The 22,392-nt window shown below is 43.3% G+C and overlaps 1 protein-coding gene across 4 annotated transcripts in view; it reads right to left on the reverse strand.

Moving 5' to 3' along the window:
* Nucleotides 1-22,392, reverse strand: part of AK1 (adenylate kinase 1) — a 71,849-nt gene that overhangs the window by 34,115 nt on the left and 15,342 nt on the right. For 2 of the 4 annotated variants that reach the window (XM_056540452.1, XM_056540453.1), the window contains exons 5-8: nucleotides 19,433-19,546; nucleotides 18,754-18,945; nucleotides 17,041-17,131; nucleotides 16,843-16,919 (exon numbers count right to left, since the gene is read on the reverse strand). In XM_056540452.1, the coding sequence (XP_056396427.1) occupies nucleotides 16,843-16,919; nucleotides 17,041-17,131; nucleotides 18,754-18,945; nucleotides 19,433-19,546 (474 nt within the window). Of the gene's footprint in view, nucleotides 1-1,351; nucleotides 1,407-16,842; nucleotides 16,920-17,040; nucleotides 17,132-18,753; nucleotides 18,946-19,432; nucleotides 19,547-20,931; nucleotides 20,949-22,392 lie in introns of those variants that run through there. The other 2 variants (XM_056540459.1, XM_056540456.1) reach the window with 2 other exon arrangements.

Genomic DNA, 22,392 nt, shown 5'->3' on the forward strand with positions numbered 1-22,392 from the left:
GGAAGGGAGCTGTGATCTCCCAAAACGCGTCATAAATCCATCTAGTATTGGGGTGTCACAGACATGGGCTTATACCAATTACATAGATGTGCAGTAAAATGGTATTTTTTCAGTCCTGCACCCACCCCCACCCCCCACTGGTGTCCATTCTGGTGCCATTTTGGGCATATAAGGACAACATGTACATTAATATATCACACCTGCAATCTGAGGAAGGGAGCTGTGATCTCCCAAAACGCGTCATAAATCCATCTAGTATTGGGGTGTCACAGACATGGGCTTATACCAATTACATAGATGTGCAGTAAAATGGTATTTTTTCAGTCCTGCACCCACCCCCACCCCCCACTGGTGTCCATTCTGGTGCCATTTTGGACATATAAGGAAAACATATACATTAATATATCACACCTGCAATCTGAGGAAGGGAGCTGTGATCTCCCAAAACGCGTCATAAATCCATCTAGTATTGGGGTGTCGCAGACATGGGCTTATACCAATTACATAGATGTGCAGTAAAATGGTATTTTGTTAGTCCTGCACCCACCCCCACCCCCCACTGGTGTCCATTCTGGTGCCATTTTGGGCTAATAAGGACAACATGTACATTAATATATCACACCTGCAATCTGAGGAAGGGAGCTGTGATCTCCCAAAACGTGTCATAAATCCATCTAGTATTGGGGTGTCACAGACATGGGCTTATACCAATTACATAGATGTGCAGTAAAATGGTATTTTTTTCAGTCCTGCACCCACCCCCACCCCCCACTGGTGTCCATTCTGGGCATATAAGGACAACATGTACATTAATATATCACACCTGCAATCTGAGGAAGGGAGCTGTGATCTCCCAAAACGCGTCATAAGTCCATCTAGTATTGGGGTGTCACAGACATGGGCTTATACCAATTACATAGATGTGCAGTAAAATGGTATTTTTTCAGTCCTGCACCCACCCCCACCCCCCACTGGTGTCCATTCTGGTGCCATTTTGGGCATATAAGGACAACATGTACATTAATGGCTGTCCGGGCATGCTGGGAGTTGAAGTTTTGCAACAGCTGGAGGCACCCTGGTTGGAAAACAATGCCGTACGGTCTGTCAGAGAATGAAATCCTCAATTCTTAGCCTAAGGAACAGGTGGCGGTGACGGATAAGACCCTACAAGGGACCAGATGTCCAGACAGCTCCTACGCTGACCATAACCCTACAGAATAATTCCCATTAAATAAACCACCACCGGTTATTAAAGAGCATCGGTCATAGAGTCCTGAGCATCTAAGAGACATCTGCATCCAGGCATGAGACTTGTTTGACCCCGCAGCGGCTGATGCCCTGTTGTACTGACCTGTCCGTGCCTAAGCAAGGGGAACCCAAAGGCCAAGGAGGAGAAGGCTTGGTGTCTTCAAGCAGCTGTCCCGGCTATTTCTGCCACTATATATAGCCGTGTGCTGCGATGCATGCTGGGATTGGGATTTCTTACTATATCGCGGCCAATAAAGGACAGTGGGCTCTAAAGATGTGACCTGCATAATAATGTGCGAGGAGCGAGAACAGGGAGGAGGCAAAGGAGGGGAGAAGAACTGCTGGTAAAGATAGGAACGCTGGACAACCTGTTAACCCCTCCGGAGAGAACTGGGATGGATCTAACCGCAAAGGACATATAACAAATAAAAGACAAATAACCTTATAAAGTCACATATATTATATATATATATTATATCATATAGATATTGCGGTGTTTCCCAACCAGGGTGCCTCCAGCTGTTGCAAAACTACAACTCCCAGCATGCCCGGACAGCCTTCGGCTGTCCGGGCATGCTGGGAGTTGTAGTTTTGCAACAGCTGGAGGTACCCTGGTTGGAATAAACTGCTCTGTGTACCTATGTACTAATATAAAGGAAGGGCATGCTGGAAGTTGTAGTTTTGCAACAGCTGGAGGCACCCTGGTTGGAATAAACTGCTGTATGTACTGATATAAAGGAAAAGCATGCTGGGAGTTGTAATTTTGCAACAGCTGGAGGCACCCTAGTTGGAATAAACTGCTTTATGTACCTATGTACTGATATAAAGGAAGGGTATGCTGGAAGATGTAGTTTTGCAACAGCTGGAGGCACCCTGGTTGGAAAAAACTGCTGTATGTACTGATATAAAGGAAAAGCATGCTGGGAGTTGTAGTTTTGCAACAGCTGGAGGCATCCTGGTTGGAATAAACTGCTCTATGTACTAATATAAAGGAAGGGCATGCTGGGAGTTGTTGTTTTGCAACAGCTGGAGGCACCCTGGTTGGAATAAACTGCTCTATGTACTGATATAAAGGAAAAGCATGCTGGGAGTTGTAGTTTTGCAACAGCTGGAGGCACCCTGGTTGGAATAAACTGCTCTATGTACTGATATAAAGGAAGGGCATGCTGGGAGTTTTTGTTTTGCAACAGCTGGAGGCACCCTGGTTGGAATAAACTGCTCTATGTACTGATATAAAGGAAGAGCATGCTGGGAGTTGTAGTTTTACAACAGCTGGAGGCACCCTGGTTGGAATAAACTGCTCTATGTACTGATATAAAGGAAGGGCATGCTGGGAGTTGTAATTTTGCAACAGCTGGAGGCACCCTGGTTGTAATAATCTGCTCTATGTACTGATATAAAGGAAGGGCATGCTGGGAGTTGTAGTTTTGCAACAGCTGGAGGCACCCTGGTTGGAATAAACTGCTCTATGTACTGATATAAAGGAAGGGCATGCTGGGAGTTGTAGTTTTGCAACAGCTGGAGGCACCCTGGTTGGAATAAACTGCTCTATGTACTGATATAAAGGAAGGGCATGCTGGGAGTTGTAGTTTTACAACAGCTGGAGGCACCCTGGTTGGAATAAACTGCTCTATGTACTGATATAAAGGAAAAGCATACTGGGAGTTGTAGTTTTGCAACAGCTGTAGGCCCCCTGGTTGGAATAAACTGCTCTATGTACTGATATAAAGGAAGGGCATGCTGGGAGTTGTTGTTTTGCAACAGCTGGAGGCACCCTGGTTGGAATAAACTGCTCTATGTACCTATGTACTAATATAAAGGAAGGGCATGCTGGAAGTTGTAGTTTTACAACAGCTGGAGGCACCCTGGTTGGTATAAAATGCTCTATGTACTGATATAAAGGAAGGGCATGCTGGGAGTGGTTGTTTTACAACAGCTGGAGGCACCCTGGTTGGAATAAACTGCTCTATGTACTGATATAAAGGAAGAACATGCTGGGAGTACTCCCATGGAAAACTTTTTTTTTTTTTTTTTTTTTATTCAACTGGTGCCAGAAAGTTAAACAGATTTGTCTATGGGAGGGGGCGTGACGGACCTCCCAGAGACTTGCATTGAGGGGGCGGTGCGTGATGTCACACGGGGCGGAGTCATGACATCACGCTCGTCCGCCATTGTGGTCGGGATCCGAAGCCTCCAGCGTTGCCGGTGTGAGGTGGAAGCTGTACAGGTGGGTGCTGCAGCCGAGATCCCGGGGGTCCCCAGCAGCGGGACCCCGGCGATCTAACATCTTATCCCCTATCCTTTGGATAGGGCATAAGATGTCTAGGGGTGCGGAGTACCCCTTTAAGTAGAAATCCTTGAGTCACATGATGAATGAGTCACATGATGAATGAGTCACATGATGAATGAGTCACATGACTTGTAATGATAAAAACACAGGGAAAATACCTTGGAATTGCACATTTAGAGGGGAGTTTTTTTTTTTTACGCCAAAAATAAGTTGTATAAAAACTTGGCCTAATAGGGAAGCATTTTAACTTCATACTATGGACACAAGTTCCAACAGCTGTCAGGTCAGGAGACCCGTAGTTAGGCTAGGACAGTGTTTCCAAAGCAGGGTGCCTTCAGCTGCTGCAAAACTACAACTTCCAGCATTCCCGGACAGCCTTTGGCTGTCCGGGAATGCTGGGAGTTGTAGTTTTTCAACAGCTGGAGGCACACTGGTTGGGAAAACAGCCCTAATGCACCTGCATTTTGAAAACACACACAGCACCGCCCGCTCTGGATTCTTACACAGAACAAAAACGTTCATTCATATAAAACCTAAACAGGAACCGCTCTATGGTTTTCCGTCACAACAGCTGACAACCGCTTATGTCTCCTGTCTAAATAAAGAACAACCCCAGTGCTGCAAAGGCTTTTTAGGAAAGTTTTTATCTATCTATCTTTAAAACTCAATTATCAAAACCCGTGCAGAGTAAAAGTTGCCCCGTTGCCCATAGCAACCAATCAGATCGCTTCTTTCATTTTTAACAAGTTCTCTGCAAAATGAAAGAAGCCATCTGATTGGTTGCTATGGGCAACTGGGCAAATTTTTCTTTGCACAGATTTTGATAAATCTCCCCCAATAAGATTATGTATATATGTATATCTATAAATATATATATATATATATATATATATATATATATATATATATATATACTTGTGTGTGTGTGTGTGTGTGTGTGTGTGTGTGTATACAGGTGAAACTTGAAAAATTTGAAAATTGTGCAAAAGTCCATTAAATGTCATTAATGCAACGTAAAAGGAAAGTAAGTATGAAGCGCTCCAAAATCTCCTGGTAGACGGATGCATTGACCCTGGGCTTAAAGGGGAACTCCACTGAAAAACAAATGCTTTTAAATCAACTGGTAAATTACTTCTATTTCAAAATCCAGAAAGGTAAACAGATTTGTATATTACTTCTATATAAAGATCTTAACCCTTGCAGTACTTATCAGCTGCTGTATGCTCCAGAGGAAGTTGTGTAGTTCTTTCCAGTCTGACCACAGTGCTCTCTGCTGACACCTCTGTCCGTGTTAGGAACTGTCCAGATTAGAAGCAAATCCCCATAGCAAACCTCTCCTGCTCTGGACAGTTCCTGATATGGACAGAGGTGTCAGCAGAGAGCACTGTGGTCAGACTGGAAAGAACTACACAACTTCCTCTGGAGCATACAGCAGCTGATAAGTACTGGAAGGATTAAGATTTTTATATAGAAGTAATTTACAAATTTGTTTACCTTTCTGGTACCAGTTGATTTGAAAACATTCTTTTTTTTCTACTGGAGTACTCCTTTAATGAAGCAAAGTGGACCAACACGTAGTAATTGGGGGGGCTTTGGAGTTTTCATGAGCTGTAAGCCATAATCATCACAATTATGACAAATCATGGCTTAATCTCTCTCGCTTTGCATGTAATGAGTCTCTCTCATAAATATCAGTTTCACCTTTTAAGTTGCATTACTGAAATAAATGAACTTTGCACGATATTCTAGATTTTCGGGTTTCACCTGTGTATGTTCAGGCATAACTTCCAAACGGCTGGAGATATTTAGATGAAACTTGGTCACATGTTACTAATATGTCAACTACACATTAATTAGAGTTAAATAAGCCCTAACCCACCCTCTTTTGTGAGGATGGGGGGCTTTCTCTGCTGTCTCATGCAAGTCTATAGGACTTCCGGTACATCTGCTGAGCGTGTTACTCTTGGGCTGCAAAGATTGCCCGGGACTTTTAAACATCCTGCCGACTGCCGGATGATAGACAGATGCTGAGAATAGTTAGGACGTGAGGTGAGGACAGGATATGAGGATGAGATATGAGCATGAGATATGAGGATGAGATATGAGGTCAGGATATGAAGACGAGATATAAGGTCTGGATATGAGGATGAGATATGAGGTCAGGATATGAAGACAAGATATAAGGTCTGGATATGAGGATGAGATATGAGGTCAGGATATAAGGACCAGATGTGAAGATGAGATATGAGGATGAGATATGAGGACCAGATATGAGGACAAGATATAAGGACGAGATATGAGGACGGGATATGAGGACGGGATATGAGGACGGGATATGAGTTTGAGATACTAGGATGAGATAGGAGAATGGAATATGAGATTGAGATATAAGGACTGGATATGAGGACAGGGTAGAGGACAGGATGTAAGGAAGGGATATGAGGACAGAATATGAGGAAGGGATATGAGGTCAGGATAGAAGGTCGGGATTTAAGATCGAGATATGAGGACGGCATATGAGGACAGGATATAAAGATGGAATTTGAAATTGGGAAATGAGGTTGGGATATAAGGACAGGATATTAGATCAGAAGATTAGGACAAGATATGAGGTTGGGATATGTGGACTTGATTTGAGGATGGGAGATGAGGACGGGATATGAGGTTGGGATATGTGGTAGGATTGTGAGGACGGGAGATGAGGACAGGATACTAGGAAGGGATATAAGGAAGGAATATGAGGATGGGATATGTGGTCGCAATGTAAAGACGGAATATGAGGTCAGGATGTGAGGATGGTATATGAGGATAGGAGATGAGGACGGGATATGAGGTTAGGGTATAAGGATGGGATATGAGGAAGGAATATGAGGACGGGATATGAGGTCGCGATGTGAAGACGGGATATGAGGTCAGGATATGAGGACGGGATATGAGGTCAGGATATGAGGACGGGATATGAGGTCAGGATATGAGGATGGGAAATGAGGTTAGGGTATAAGGACAGGATATGAGGATGGAATTTGAAGATGGGATATGAGGTCAGGATATGAGGATGGGATATGAGGTCAGGATATGAGGACAGGATATGAGGACGGGATATGAGGTTAGGGTATAAGGACGGGATATGAGGATGGGATTTGAAGATGGGATATGAGGATGGGATATGAGGACGGGATATGAGGATAGGAGATGAGGACGGGATATGAGGTCGGGATGTGAGGATGGGATATGAGGAAGGAATATGAGGACGGGATATGAGGACAGAAGACTGAGAAATGCTGTGTACTCTGCTAGTAAAACATCTAAAACACTATAGGAGATTGCACACAAAATATGATTTATGTATTCTGTAGCTATGATGGACTCTCTCAGGTGTCGGTTCACATTGCAGCCTCAGCAGTGAGCTCTTGACTCAGAAGGTCAGACACAGGGATAGAATGATGGATGGCATGGGAATCCCCAAAGGAGCTGGGGGGGGGGGGGGGGGGGGAGGGAAACTTCCCATAGTGGGGAGAGCATATTTTAGGTTATTTGTTCAAAGTCTTATAATTTGCATGTCTTACTGTATATACTAGCTGGAATGTACTCGCCTTTGGTATTGACTTTGTATATGAATATGACTATGACTAGTTTTAGGATGTTACAGACTGGCGTATGAGCATTTCTCTAACAGGGCAACATGTATTCCTCATGGCAGACATCTGAGGCTGGCCCTTGGCTAATTCCCACCAGGATTCGCCCCATTGACATCTGCAGCAAATAAGTGACATCACTTTTGATGTCACTTATTGTCATTTAGGTTCAGAATGTAACTCATGTCATAGCTTAATGGGGCTATCATAGCTTATCATAATCATATCTAATCAAAGTTTAAAGGGGTTCTCCACAATAAGGCGACTTTAGTACGTACCTGCCAAACAGTAATGGACATGATTAGGAAGGATCTGCGCTCGTCTTGGGGCTAAATGACTATGTCGTGAGTCCCCCATAACACTGTGGCTATCTTATTGTGAACTGACTATTTCCTGTTGAAATTTCCTCCCTTCAACTACAAGTCCCATGATTCCTTGTTTGTAAGTGTGAGGTCACTTTTCTCCCTCCCACACATCAACCACCCCACCCACTGCACTAGACCAGTGTTTTCTAACCAGGGTGCCTCCAGCTGTTACAAAACTAAAATTCCTTGCAGAATGATCTCCCTCCCACCCAGCGGTGGCTCTACCCATTGAAGCACAGTCAGGCTCCCTGTCATCAGCTGCCTAGTGATGTAATGTCTCGGGCCGCACTGCAACCTGGGAAAAGCTGAGACGACACTCATTTTGTATGCTGTTAAAAAATAAACATTGGGAAAAAATCACAAAAGAAATGAGAGACCACCATGACACACAGGTACAGACATTATATTATGAACTACACTAACTTTACAGCCCCTGTAGCACAGTCAAATAAAAAAAAAAAAAATCTGGAATACCCTTTTAAGGAAATGTTTTCCACAAAGCCTTTGGCTGTCCGAGCATGCTGGGAGTTGTAGTTTTGCAACAGCTGGAGGCACCCTGGTTGGGAAACAATGACCTATGCACAGGAGTCGCGCTGTTTCAGGAAAAAGCAATTTTTTTCTAAGAATCTCATCCCTTTCGATTTACCGTATTTTTGTATTATGTGACTCCCCCGACTGCGAGGTGACATTGTGGCCATATACTCCGCACATCAGACAGATAAGGAGATGGAAATGACAGAACATCTCGGGGGGGCCGCTACAGGCATACGATCATTATTAGGGGATTAAAAGGATTCGGTCATATGTGAAATAATCCGTCTGGAGATATAGGAGATATCTCTTCGAGCAGAAGGGATCGGACTGACAACACGTAGAGAGAAAGAGAAACAAGCAAAAGCAGACTACACAACGGATCACAGCGCCCCCCATGATGGTGTCACCTTGTGCTTTGATCTATTTAGGTGGCTAATTCAGCACAAAACTCCCAGATACATTATTGTTATATGAGATATCTAGTCAATAGAGAAAAATGACAGAAATTAGAATTAAAGGGGTATTCCGGTGGAAAACAATGTTTAAATCGACTGGTGCCAGAAAGTTAAACAGATTTGTAAATTACTTCTATTTAAAAATCTTAATTCTTCCAGTACTTATCAGCTGCTGTATACTACAGAGGAAGTTGTGTAGTTCTTTTCTGTCTGACCACATTGCTCTCTGCTGACACCTCTGTCCATGTCAGGAACTATAACTAACGAAAATACCCCCTGAGGGATCTATGGGCTACTAGAGCAATATTAACAACCTTGGGGATATAAGTCCCCTCAGGGAAACCCTGAATAAAGACCCTCTCCGGTCTAAAACTTAACTTTTATTCTTTTTACAACTAATAATTAAGGGTGCTCGATTACTATTAGGTGGCAGTGTGTGATTAGAATTACAATCCCTTATTTGTTATATTTCAGTTCTATGGCATCCTATGCATGGATGTAAGTGACCGCGGAGCTCTGTTTGCAGTTCTCTGCAGTGTGAGGTACTCTTGAAAAAGCCAGTTCCTACTGGCGAAACGTTGAGTCAGAGGAGAATAGATTTTAGCTCAATCCCTGTTTTTGAATATGGATGGACCACGGAGATCTGTGATGCTAAGTCTGTAGACGGCATCAGAGCAGAGAACTGCAAATAGAGCTCCGCGGTCACTTACATCCATGCATAGGATGCCATAGAACTGAAATATAACAAATAAGGGATTGCAATTTTAATCACACACTGCCACCTAGTGGTAATCGAGCCCCCTTAATTGAGCACCCTTAATTATTAGTTGTAAAAAGGATAAAAGTTACGTTTTAGACCGGAGAGGGTCTTTATTCAGGGTTTCCCCAAGGTTGTTACTATTGCATGTCAGGAACTGTCCAGAGCAGGAGAGGTTTGCTATGGGGATTTGCTTCTGCTCTGGACAGTTCCTGGTGTCAGCAGAGAGCACTGTGGTCAAACAGTAAAGAAATTAAAAAGGAAAGGACTTCCTCTGTAGTATACAGCAGCTGATAAGTACTGGAAGGATTAAGATTTTTAAATAGAAGTAATTCACAAATCAGTTTAACTTTCTGGCACTAGTTGATAAAAAAAAATTCCAGGGGAGTACCCCTTTAAAATTTTCATGGAACTCTTAGAGGTGGGACCCCCACTGATCGCCAGAATGGAGGTCAAATATTCCCTGGGAATGAAGCAGCAGCGCACATGCTTTGCCGATGCTTCATTGATTGTCTACGAGACGTCTGAACATTGCAGAGCGCTGAACTCTCCTACATTCTGAAGTCACATAGAGAGTGACTCTTGGTGGCCGAGAATGCTTACTGCAGATCTATTCACTTGGGGACACTTGACCTCTGTTTTTGTGACCAGTGGGAGACCTATGGTCAGGGGAAAAAGTGACCTTAAAATGAATGGAACCTTGATCATATGACCTTTCCTCAGACAACTTCTGCTAGGAATCTCCCAGGTTCAACCCTTTTCCAGATTTAGAATCAATCTAAACCCTAAACTGACTCACACTGTCTGTCCCTTCATTTAAGAATCCCCACCTTCTTAACCCCTTAAGGACCAAGCGTTTCAGATTTTTCACTTTCGTTTTCAATCATAACCCTTTCAATTTTGCACCTAAAAAACCATGAGGGCTTTTTTTTTTGCATCACCAATTCTACTTTGCAGTGACATCAGTCATTTTACCCAAAAATCTACGGCGAAACTGAAAAAAAAAAAAAGCATTGTACGAAAAAACTGAAGAAAAAACGCCATTTTGTAAATTTTGGGGGCTTCCGTTTCTACGCAGTACATTTTTCAGTAAAAATGACACCTTATCTTTATTCTGTAGGTCCATACGATTAAAATGATCCCCTACTTATATAGGTTTGATTTTGTCGCACTTCTGGAAAAAATCATAACTTCATGCAGGAAAATTTATACATTTAAAATTGTCACCTTCTGACCCCTATAACTTTTTTTTATTTTTTCACATACGGGGCGGTATGAGGGCTCATATTTTGAAGTTTTTATCAGTACTATTTTTGTTTAGATTGGACTTTTTGATCGCTTTTTATTAATTATTATATGGTATAAAAAGTGACGAAAAATACGCTATTTTGGACTTTGGAATTTTTTTGAGCGTACGCCATTGACCGGGCGGTTTAATTAATGATATATTTTTATAGTTCAGACATTTACGCACGCGGCGATACCATATATGTTTATTTTTATTATGTTTATATATTTTTATATGGAAAAGCGGGGTTATTTAAATTTTTAATAAGGAAGGATTTAATGTGTTTTTAAACTTTTTTAAAATTTATTTTATTTTTTTTACACTTTTTGTCCCCTTAGGAGACTTTTAAGAGGAATCATTTGATTCCTCATACAGATCAATGTGGTTCATTAAAACCACATTGATCTGTGTGCTCTGTGCTCGATTGATAAAGCCTGGCCCTGCCAGGCTTTATCAGTCTGAGTGCAGGAGCCGACATAGGACGAGAGGTAAGCCCTCGGGCTACCTCAGCAGTGGATCTACCCCCGCGATCGCGCTGCAGGGGGAGGCGATCCACCCCACTGGACCACCAGGGACGGGATAAAGGCCCCTTTAGACACCGCTGTCAGCTTTGACAGCGGTGATCTAAAGAGTTAATGGCCGGGTGCGGCGATCGCCGCATGTCGGCTATTAACGCCGGCCCCCAGCTACAGGAATCAGCTGAGGCCGGCCGGTATGACATGAGCGAGTGAACAATATAAATGCCATGAGCGTATGAAACAGTATGAATGCCATGAGCTTATGAAACAGTATGAATGCCATGAGCATATGAACAGTACAAATGCCATGTATGAACAATGTAAATATTATGAGCATATGAACAGCATGAATACCATGAACGTATGAGCAGTATAAATGCTCTGAATGTATGACCAGTATGAATATTATGAGCGTATGACTAGATATAAACAGTATAAATGCCATGACTATATGAACAGTATAAATGCCATGACTATATGAACAGTATAAATGCCATGAGTGTATAAACAGTATAGATGTCATGAGTGTATGAACAATATAAATGCCACAGCATATGAACCGTGTAAATGCAATGAGCGTATGAACAGTATAACTGCGATGAGCATATAACCGTATGAACCATACGGACAGTATGAATGCCATGAGCGTATGAATATTATAACTGCCATCAGCATAAGAACAGTATAAATGCCATGAGCGTATGAACCGTATGAATGCCAAGAGCGTATGAACAGTATAGATGGCATGAGCGTAAGAAACAGTATAAATACTAAGGGTGTATAACCAGTATAAATGCCACAAGCACATAAACAGTATAAATGCCATGAACTTATGAACAGTATGACTGCCATGAGCATATAAACAGTGTAGATGTCATGAGCGTACGAACAGTATAAATGCAGTGAGCGTATGAAACAATTTAAATGCCATGAGCGTATGAACAGTGTAAAAGCGTGTGAAAAAGCCACAATCATGTAAACGGTATAAATGCCATGAATGCTTGAGCAGTATAAAAGCCATGAACGTGTGAACAGTATGAATGTCATGAGCGTATAACCAGTATAGATGTCATGAGTGTACAAACAGTATGAAAGCCGTGAGCGTATGAACAAAATAAAAGCCACCAAGTATGAGCAGCGTAAATGCAATAAGCGAATGAACAGTATAAATTTCATGAGCGTATAGTTTTTTCTTTCTTTTTTTTATATATACTATAACCGTATGATTACAGAATAAAATGCTAGGAGGGTGACACTACGAGTGTACATGGCATATAAGCTACAACAATTATAGCATATAAATGCTGTCAGCGAATGAACCGCTATAAGCGAAAACGTGATACCAACGCCAAGAGCGCATGCACCACACAGAAGCCGCGAGCGCATGCCTTGTACAACTTCTACAAATGTAGGATGCTATAACCGTACATACATGCCAAACCACGTCCATATTGAAAATAGGGCCTGCCCCTATAAAACGTGTTTCAACCGTGGGGATACAAGCACCCGTGCCAAGATATTGCTATAACAAAGCGTCTAATGATAATTGAAAATGACGTGTCAGGTACCGTGGGGATATAACCCCTAAGTGTCAAGTTATTGCTGTAAAAACATGTTACTTGATGATTGAACTGAGTGTATCTGACTAGAAAAAGTGTTAGGTACAGCAGGGAAATAACAGTGTCTATGACCTACATGCAAATTATATGACTTAAAATGTCATGCAGCCTTGCTGAACCACAACTAATATAACCTCCGGGTTTCCGGGACTGGGGACGTGGCGTCACGCCACACCCCCTCCATTCATGTCTATGGGAGGGGGCGTGACGGCCGTCACGCCCCCTCCCTTAGACATGAATGGAGGGGGCATGGAGTGACGTCATGTCCCCAGTCCCGGAAATCCAGAGGTTTCCGAAACTGGAAACGCAGCCCCGCATAGAATGCGGGGGCTACAGGGAGATCGCGGGGGGCCCCCCGCGATCAGACATCTTATCCCCTATCCTTTGGATTAGGGATAACATGTTTTTGGCCGGAATACCCCTTTAATATCAAACCACTTTTTTTTTTCCAGCAAGGATGCAGACAAACTATGACCGAAGGGAAACAAACTGCGGCTTTGCCAGAAGTTGTACACAGGGAAATCAGTGCTGCCATACGGACATTGGGAAAGCATAATGCAAATCACTAACCAAACTGCCCAAGCCGACATGCTGCCACCCAGCTAAGCCCAAAAGCGCTGGCACTGACATTCCCCTCTTGGCTGCACTGCAGATCAAAAGCCAGGACCCACTGCCCACACAGCTACCCCCTGATACAGGCCCTGTCCAAAACCCATAAAACCTCGGCCAACATGTGGTACCGGCCGCAACCTCAGTACCAGAGTCAGGGATACCCGTAGCTATATAGGTGACGTACGTCCCGCATTCCGGTCCCAGCTGGCGGTGCTGCGCAAGATGGGGGGTCCGCACCACCCCCAGCGACGACTCAACTTACCCACAGGCTACTGCTGCTCGCGGACCCCGACACCACTGCGGGCAGTGCCTGACCACGCAGGTCGTTTATACCTTACCCTGACGGCAGCCTGCACTACCTAAACTAGGCTCCGGATCAGCGAGGGTCCGGCAGCGAGCAGCTACCCAAGCGCCGCAGGATTTTTCGGCGGGAGATTCAAAAGGCCCATCCACAAAACGTCACGTACGCCCGGGCCATTAGGTGCAGGGGCATTATATACCCCCTCCCCTACACACAACTCCCAACACCCCACCTGGAAGTGCGGGAGGCGGCGAATACTCCCGCCCCTCGCACAAATACAGCCTGATAGGCTCAACGCATAGATAGAATTGAATCGCATGATGATTTAAAGACATCCCATAGCAGTAGGTGACGTGTAACAGGGAAATGTATACATTTCTTACCAGTTGACAGGTTCATGCCATCTGCAAATTAAGCCCCGCCCACTAGTGCCGAACTTAACCAAACCTTTTGTACAGACAAATCCCATTCATGCAAACGCTCAGTAGGAAAGCATCAATACCCCCGATCTGTAGAAGTGATCGAATTCTCAAGAATATTCAGAGTTATTAAGTCAATGACAAGACAATTTATTTTGGTTCTGCGATGACCCTGCCGGGCGGAAATGATTCATTCTCCCAGGTGTGATGAAGTGTCGCCTTTTGTCGCTTCTCCATAAACACTTCAGATACCTTCATTTTCTTCACACATTTAAGTGCGTTCTGAAGGACAAGGTCACTGACACAGATTCATCCCAAGCTCTTCTGTATCAGTATGTGGTACCGGCGGGAGAATAGAAATGTAAAGGAATATTCACCCGTGATACATTACTGAATATGACTATGAAGTGGATACAAGGACATATGGGATACAATTGTATGAGATACATACAACAAGTGTCTGTCCGTGTCTGGTATGATTGTTCTAATCACAGCAGTTCTTCCCTTAAAGGCGCACTCCAGAGGGGAAAAAAAATTTCAAATCAACTAGTCCCAGAAAGTTAAACAGATTTGTAAATTACTTCTATATAAAAATCTTAATCCTTCCAGTACTTATCAGCTGCTGTATGCTCCAGAGGAAGTTGAGTTGTTCTTTCCAGTCTGACCACAATGCTCTCTGCTGACACCTCTGTCCATGTCAGGAACTGTCTAGACCAGGATAGGTTTGCTATGGGGATTTGCTCCTGCTCTGGACAGTTCCGGACATGGACACAGGAGGGAGCAGAGAGCATACTCCATACATCCACATGTTACACAATGTCATAGATAAACAATAATGAATTGTGGTTGAAGATATTTATTCTTATTTATCTATGACATTGTGTAACATGTGGGTGTATGGGGTGTCATAGATTTTGAGCTTCTTTCATGCTATTTTAATATCATTTAAAGGGGAACTCCAGTGGAAAACTAGTTTTTTTTTTAATCAACTGGTGCCAGAAAGTTAAACAGATTTGTAAATTACTTCTATTAAAAAATCTTAATCCTTCCAGTACTTATTAGCTGCTGAATACTACAGAGGAAATTCTTTTCTTTTTGGAACACAGAGCTCTTTGCTGACACCACGAGCACAGTGCTCTCTGCTGACATCATGACCCCAATGCTCTCTGCTGACATCTGTGTTCGTTTTAGGAACTGTCCAGAGCAGCACATGTTTGCTATGGGGATTTTCTCCTACTCTGGACAGTTCTTAAAATCGACAGAGATGTCAGCAGAGAGCACTGTGGTCGTGATGTCAGCAGAGAGCTCTGTGTTCCAAAAATAAAATAATTTTCTCTGTAGTATTCAGCAGCTAATAAGTACTGGAAGGATTAAGATTTTTTAATAGAAGTAATTTACAAATCTGTTTAACTTTCTGGAGCCAGTTGATTAAAAAAAAAAAAAAAAAGTTTTCCACCGGAGTACCCCTTTAATAAAGTATATATTTTTTAATATTGTACAAGTGACTCCAGTTCTAAGATTCATGCCAAAATGGAATAACTATAACCCAGAACTATGTAGATGAACAATCCACTATTTAATTTAAAGGGGTTATCCAGGAAAAAAAACATTTTTTATATATCAACTGGCTCCAAAAAGTTAAACAGATTTGTAAATTACTTCCATTAAAAAATCTTAATCCTTTCAGTACTTATGAGCTTCTGAAGTTGAGTTGTTCTTTTCTGTCTAAGTGCTCTCTAATGACACGTGTCTCAGGAACCATCCAGTTTAGAAGCAAATCCCCGTAGCAAACCTCTTCTACTCTGTGCAGTTCCCGAGACAAGCAGAGATGTCAGCAGAGAGCACTGTTGCCAGACAGAAAAGAACAACTCAACTTCAGCAGCTGATAAATATTGAAAGGATTAAGATTTTTTAATAGAAGTAATTTACAAATCTGTTTAACTTTCTGGAGCCAGTTGATTTAAAAAAAAAAAGTTTTTTCCTGGAATACCCCTTCAATGTTCCCCAACTTGTGGCTCTACAGCTACCACAAAACTATGGGCATGCTAGGAGTTATAGTTCTACAACAGCTGACAAGCAACAGGTTGGGGCTCACTGTACTAAGTCAAGGGAAACATTAAAGGGGTACTCCACTGCCCCAGCGTCCGAAACATTTTGTTCTGAACACTGGGTGCAGGAGGCGGGGTCGTGACGTGATGGTCACGCCCCCTCATGATGTCACACCGCCCCCTCAATGCAAGTCTATGGGAGGGGGCGTGGCGGCTGCCACGCCCCCTCCCATAGACTTGCATTGAGGGGCGTGGCGTGATGTCACAAGGGAGAGTGGCCGTGACATCACGACCCCGCCGCCCCCACCCGGCATTCTAAACGAACGCCGGATGCTGCACAGAGATTGCGGGGGTCCTGCCGCTGGGATAGGGGCAGAGTACCCCTTTAAAATCATTTATAATGTCTGTGCATTTTGCTACTACAGAGAATGTCTATATATGCAATGTGTGTTATGACAGCTTAGGGCACGTTCACATATACAGGGGATCCGGAGCCCCCTGAAATGGGAAATGCCGCATGTAACAAGCTGGACACGTGGTGTGATATGGGGCATGGGGCCAGACCTATGGGCGCCTGTCACCTTGTCAGATCAAAAAACACTTCATACAACTTAGTGTTAATTGTCGCGATCACACCAGATGGGAACCATGTTGTCTTACCGGACATACATAACCCCACCCATCCTGCATCCCTGTACAGCACGCTTTGTATTATACACTATTATACACCAACATACCGCCTGCTGCACTTACCTGCTCTTTACCTTCCATCTCCCTGGGTTGTGCAGGGTCATCAGAAAGCGCGGCACAAAGGTTCTGTGGACAGAATTCTACAAAACAAGTAAAGAATCACAAAAAGATTGAAAAAATAAGGGGGGGGGGAACTTGGACACACAAGGGAGAAGGGAAATGGTGAGTAATAAAAAAGTATGAGAAGTGCGTCACCCTCACCTTTCACTCCCAAACCATCAGGGAAGAGAAGACCTTGTACCGCACAGCAGATGTCCTCAAAGATACAGTTCTCTTCTCTGTCCGCATCAAACTGTAGAAAAAGAGAATCAGAAGGAGTCATGACAGTCACATTGCTTCAGATGGGAAGAAAACTTATAATAGTCACAGATCTCAAGAGATCCCATTGACTTCAATGGGATCCATTGGTGTCCAGTTGCTTAGAAGGATTTGACCTAACAAAAATTGTCTAGTCAAAAATTGCAAAATAAACAGAATCTGCAATGGAGCTTCACAAATGGAGCGCCAACTCACAAATGAAACAAGTTATCTTGGAACTTTTCCCAAAAAACTATACAGTTATATCATCTGCTCAGCTCCTCCTGCTCTATATTATGATACCTGCAGATTGTACTGTATTGTATATATCATCTGCTCAGCTCCTCCTACTCTATAACATGATACCTGCAGATTGTACTGTATTGTATATATCATCTGCTCAGCTCCTCCTGCTCTATAACATGATACCTGCAGATTATACTGTATTGTATATATCATCTGCTCAGCTCCTCCTGCTCTATATAATGATACCTGCAGATTGTACTGTATTGTATATATCATCTGCTCAGCTCCTCCTGCTCTATAACATGATACCTGCAGATTGTACTGTATTGTATATATCATCTGCTCAGCTCCTCCTGCTCTATAACATGATATCTGCAGATTGTACTGTATTGTATATATCATCTGCTCAGCTCCTTCTGCTCTATATTATGATACCTGCAGATTGTACTGTACTGTATATATCATCTGCTCAGCTCCTCCTGCTCTATACATGATATCTGCAGATTGTACTGTATTGTATATATCATCTGCTCAGCTCCTTCTGCTCTATATTATGATACCTGCAGATTGTACTGTATTGTGTATATATATATATATAATCTGCTCAGCTCCTCCTCCTCTATAACATGATACCTGCAGATTGTACTGTATTGTATATATCATCTGCTCAGCTCCTCCTGCTCTATAACATGATACCTGCAGATTGTACTGTATTGTATATATCATCTGCTCAGCTCCTCCTGCTCTATAACATGATACCTGCAGATTGTACTTTATTGTATACATCATCTGCTCAGCTCCTCCTGCTCTATAACATGATGTCTGTAGATTGTACTGTATTGTATATATCATCTGCTCAGCTCCTCCTGCTCTATAAAATGATACCTGCAGATTGTACTGTATTCTATATATATCATCTGCTCAGTTCCTCCTGCTCTATAACATACCTGCAGATTGTACTGTATAGTATATATCATCTGCTCAGCTCCTCCTGCTCTATAACCTGATACCTGCAGATTGTACTGTATTGTATAGATCATCTACTCAGCTCCTCCTGCTCTATAACATGATACCTGCAGATTATACTGTATTGTATATATCATCTGCTCAGCTCCTCCTGCTCTATAACATGATACCTGCAGATTGTACTGTATATTATATATCATCTGCTTAGCTCCTCCTGCTCTATAACCTGATGTCTGTAGATTGTACTGTATTGTATATATATATCATCTGATCAGCTCCTCCTGCTCTATAACATGATACCTGCAGATTGTAGGGGACCCAGATGTCAGACCCCACCGGTCATAAAGCAATGGCATATCCTTGGGATCATGGGATGGTAATGGTGCAGGATATGTTCTCACTCACTCTGGCTATGAGTCCTTTGTCTTGGTAATACTTGACAATCAGAGGAAGATTTTGTTTGAATGTCTCTACTCTTCGATCAATGGCATGGGCATTATCATCCGGACGCCCCTGTTGTGCTGAACGTCTTTCCAATCGCTGCCGTAGACGCTGGCTTGAACACGCCAAGAAGATCACCAGGTCTGGAGTACCAATCTGTAGGCGACACAGAGCTATTAGAAAGTCCTATGGTTTATTAATTAGACAATCTCACATCTTGGACCGGAGTGTTCCCCAGATGAACGCTGATGATGGGAACTGTAGTTTCGCAAGAGATGGAGAGCAGCAGGTTGGAAAATGCTGATGTAGAGCCCTGTGTGGGACGCTTTTTTTAATCCTGATCCCTAACTATTACTGCCCGCTTCCGCAATGTGTGTGTTCCACTCCCGTTGGGGGAGGAGTCAGCAGCACAGGTCAAGAGGCTGCGCGTGCGCAGTGCTCAAAGCATGACGCCGGGTGAGCTCAGCTGGAACTCAGGACAGCAGTCTTGGTGGGACATAAAGGTCGGGTGTACAGTACGGGAGTGCACACAATTTGTGGGACCCATCAGACATGACTGCCCGCTACCACCCGCAACAGCCTCATTACCACCCGCAAGTTTTTTATTGGATCCGCATTGTCTGTACTGTTACTGAATCCCCACCTGCTCCTCGAAAGTGAACGCCTGTCCGATGTCCCTGGGAAACCCATCTACAACAAAGCCGGTGGCGTCCTGATGGTTAATAAATTGCTGTTTCAGCTCTTCAATTGTGGTTTCCTGAATAAAGACAAAAAAAGACAAAATTGAGGAACCTGTATCAATGATATGTGCGGCAACGCTCTTCTATCTTGGTGTGACCTAGAATTAAAGAATTGCCAGTGACACAAAGGCAGAGCAGTAGGATCAAGGGTCTAGGGGGCCTAATACGCCTTTTATCCTGAGCTAACGGTTCAAGAATAGGATTCCGAAACTGCAGAAACTACTGGATTATTATCAGTGTGCATTACTGGTAGATACCCAGTTGGTGGCTGCAATAGAGCCCGCTGAACAGCATACACACGCCCAAGATTTAACATTATCTCACGTACATGGGATAGGGTATAACTATCTGATCAATGGGGCTCCGACTTCACTGATCCCAAGAACGGAGGACAAAATGGCGCGATAACATGCATGCGCGGGCAGCACTCCATTTGATCTCTATGGCAGTGTTTTACAAAAAGTGTGCCTAGACCTGTTGCAAAACTACAACTTCCAGCATGCCCAGACAGCCAAAGGCTGTCTGGGCATGCTGGGAGTTGTAGTTTTGCAACAGCTGGAGGCTTACTGTTTGGAAAACACTGTTCTATGGGGTTCTGAACACTGCCAAGCACTGAGAACAACAATGCTTAGAAGCTCCATAGAGAACAAATGGAGAGCTGGCTGTGCAAGTGAACCTCTGCTACATTCGTTTGGGGGACATTTTCCTCCATTCTCTGTATTGGGGGGGGGGGGGGGGGGCTGATCATCTAGTTATCCCCTATCCTGTAAATAAAAGATAACTTGGGATCTTGGGATAATGGATAACACCTTCAAGTTAGGCCTTAATGCACTATTTCCCAACCAGTGTGCCTCCAGCTGTTGCAAAACTATCACTTCAAGCATGCCTGGGCATGCTGGGAGTTGTAGTTTTGCAACAGCTGGAGGCACACTAGTTGGAAAATACGGCCTTAAAGTGAATGGGTCACGTAGATAGTTTTTTTTTTTTTTTTTTACAGATTAGAGTGAGATACTGAAAATATTGCTTGTTTTCTAATCTGTTTCCATTTTCTGGTTGCAAATTATCTTATTTGTTTATTTTTTTGTACATTATTATGGGGGGGCGGCTATATTGCCTAAGCTTTAGCGCTGTTAACAGCATTTAGAGAGGTGCTTTACAGCACCTACATAGACATAGGAAACAACAGACTGGCCTAGACCCCTATTCACTTCTACGGGAGAGTTTTCTAGGCATGTTCTGTGACCTGTGCAGAGGTCGTTGTGCAGGAGAGGTTGTCACCATCTATTGTGAATGATCTGATGCCATCTTATCTATATACTTGTATCATTTTTGTCCCTGTAATCCTCTCTGTGATAAGGAGGAGGCCGCTGAGAAGTGATCTGTACGGAACAAGAAGTATCACCTTATTATTAGGCTTAGTGGCCGGAATGAAAATTGCAAGATTTCAGGAATATTCCATGGATGCTATAATGGAAAATACAAAAAAAAAAAAATTAAGGAAAATAAAAAATTCTGTGAATCCTGAAAATTCAATAACACTTTAGCCCAATCCTGCAATGACTCCTACATGCCAGCAGGGGAAGCATAACACCTCTTTCTGCTTGTTCCACTGTGCTACCATGTAACCCAGCATTTAGCATTCACTGAAGCTCAGCTGGTACGCTGGCATGACACAGGGCAGCGGAGCCCCTTAAGTGGATTTTGGATGGTAATAGAAGTGCATTTAAAATCAGGGATGTTCCATTTGCAAAAGGATCATTTTCCGAGGGGGTAAACAGTGTGATTACTTAATAAAAAATAGGAGAGAAGATACCGGGATATAGGCTACTTTCCATTCTGCAGACTTGGATATAACCCGATTTAACTTCAAAGACATAAATATATAATACAAAAAATGTATTATTTAATACAATTATCTTTATGGGGAAGGATAAATGAATGGGCCTGGCCACAAGTGAACGATAGGCTCTTACCGCAAGCTAGTGAATTTGGATCATATTTATTAGAACTGACACTTTGAAAGCTCCTAAATGGCCCTTGATGTGAACCAGTCTCATTTCTAGTGATCTAGCCATCTGTGTGGCACAGACCTCTCCACCATATTAAGAGACACTGTAATTGATGTTTTTCCACCTTCACCCCATTCTTATCCAATAGAACAGATAGATATGGCAGATAATTTCATCTGACATATCAGTCACAGCCCTCAGAAAGAGTTATCAGTGACCACGGTATCATAAGACGCCATGATTGGGAAGCTCCGCACACGCCTAGGTCCCATTACTGTTCTTAAATGTGATATGCAGTCTATGTGGGATTTTGCTGGAGTATTTTGATGAAAGTATTTGACATTTCACTTACACCCACCAGAAGGAGACATCAAGAGGTGCTGGGACCCTAAAATGCTTTTATTAGGAAGCCCCTAACGTGCTTAGGTCCCATTGCTGTTCCCAAATGTGAGATGCAGTCTAAAGGGAATCTTGGTAGAGTATCTTGATGATAAAATGTCACTCACACCCACCAGAAGGAGACATTAAAGGAGAACTGTCACATGTTTGCTCCCGCACTAACCACAGGTACTGATGGATAGTGCGGGAGACGCTGATTCCTATGATCCCAACCTTGGCCGGATCCATCTGGCCGTTCGCCCGAAATCTTAGTTTTATTATATCTGGAAATGTGGCTGTAACTGGCACGGGCGGGGCTTCTGTAGCTTAACTGGCACTAACTTCAGCGCCGCCCGTCAGTAGCGCCGCCCGCTTATGAATATTCATCCCCCCTCCCTCCAGCTCTCCCTCTCTTCGCCGCTCCTAACTGGACTTCACTGCCCATGCGCCGCTTCCTGACATGCGTAGTGAAGTCC

Source organism: Hyla sarda, chromosome 9 (assembly GCF_029499605.1).
Source record: "Hyla sarda isolate aHylSar1 chromosome 9, aHylSar1.hap1, whole genome shotgun sequence".
In the NCBI taxonomy this organism is placed as follows: Eukaryota; Metazoa; Chordata; class Amphibia; order Anura; family Hylidae; genus Hyla; species Hyla sarda.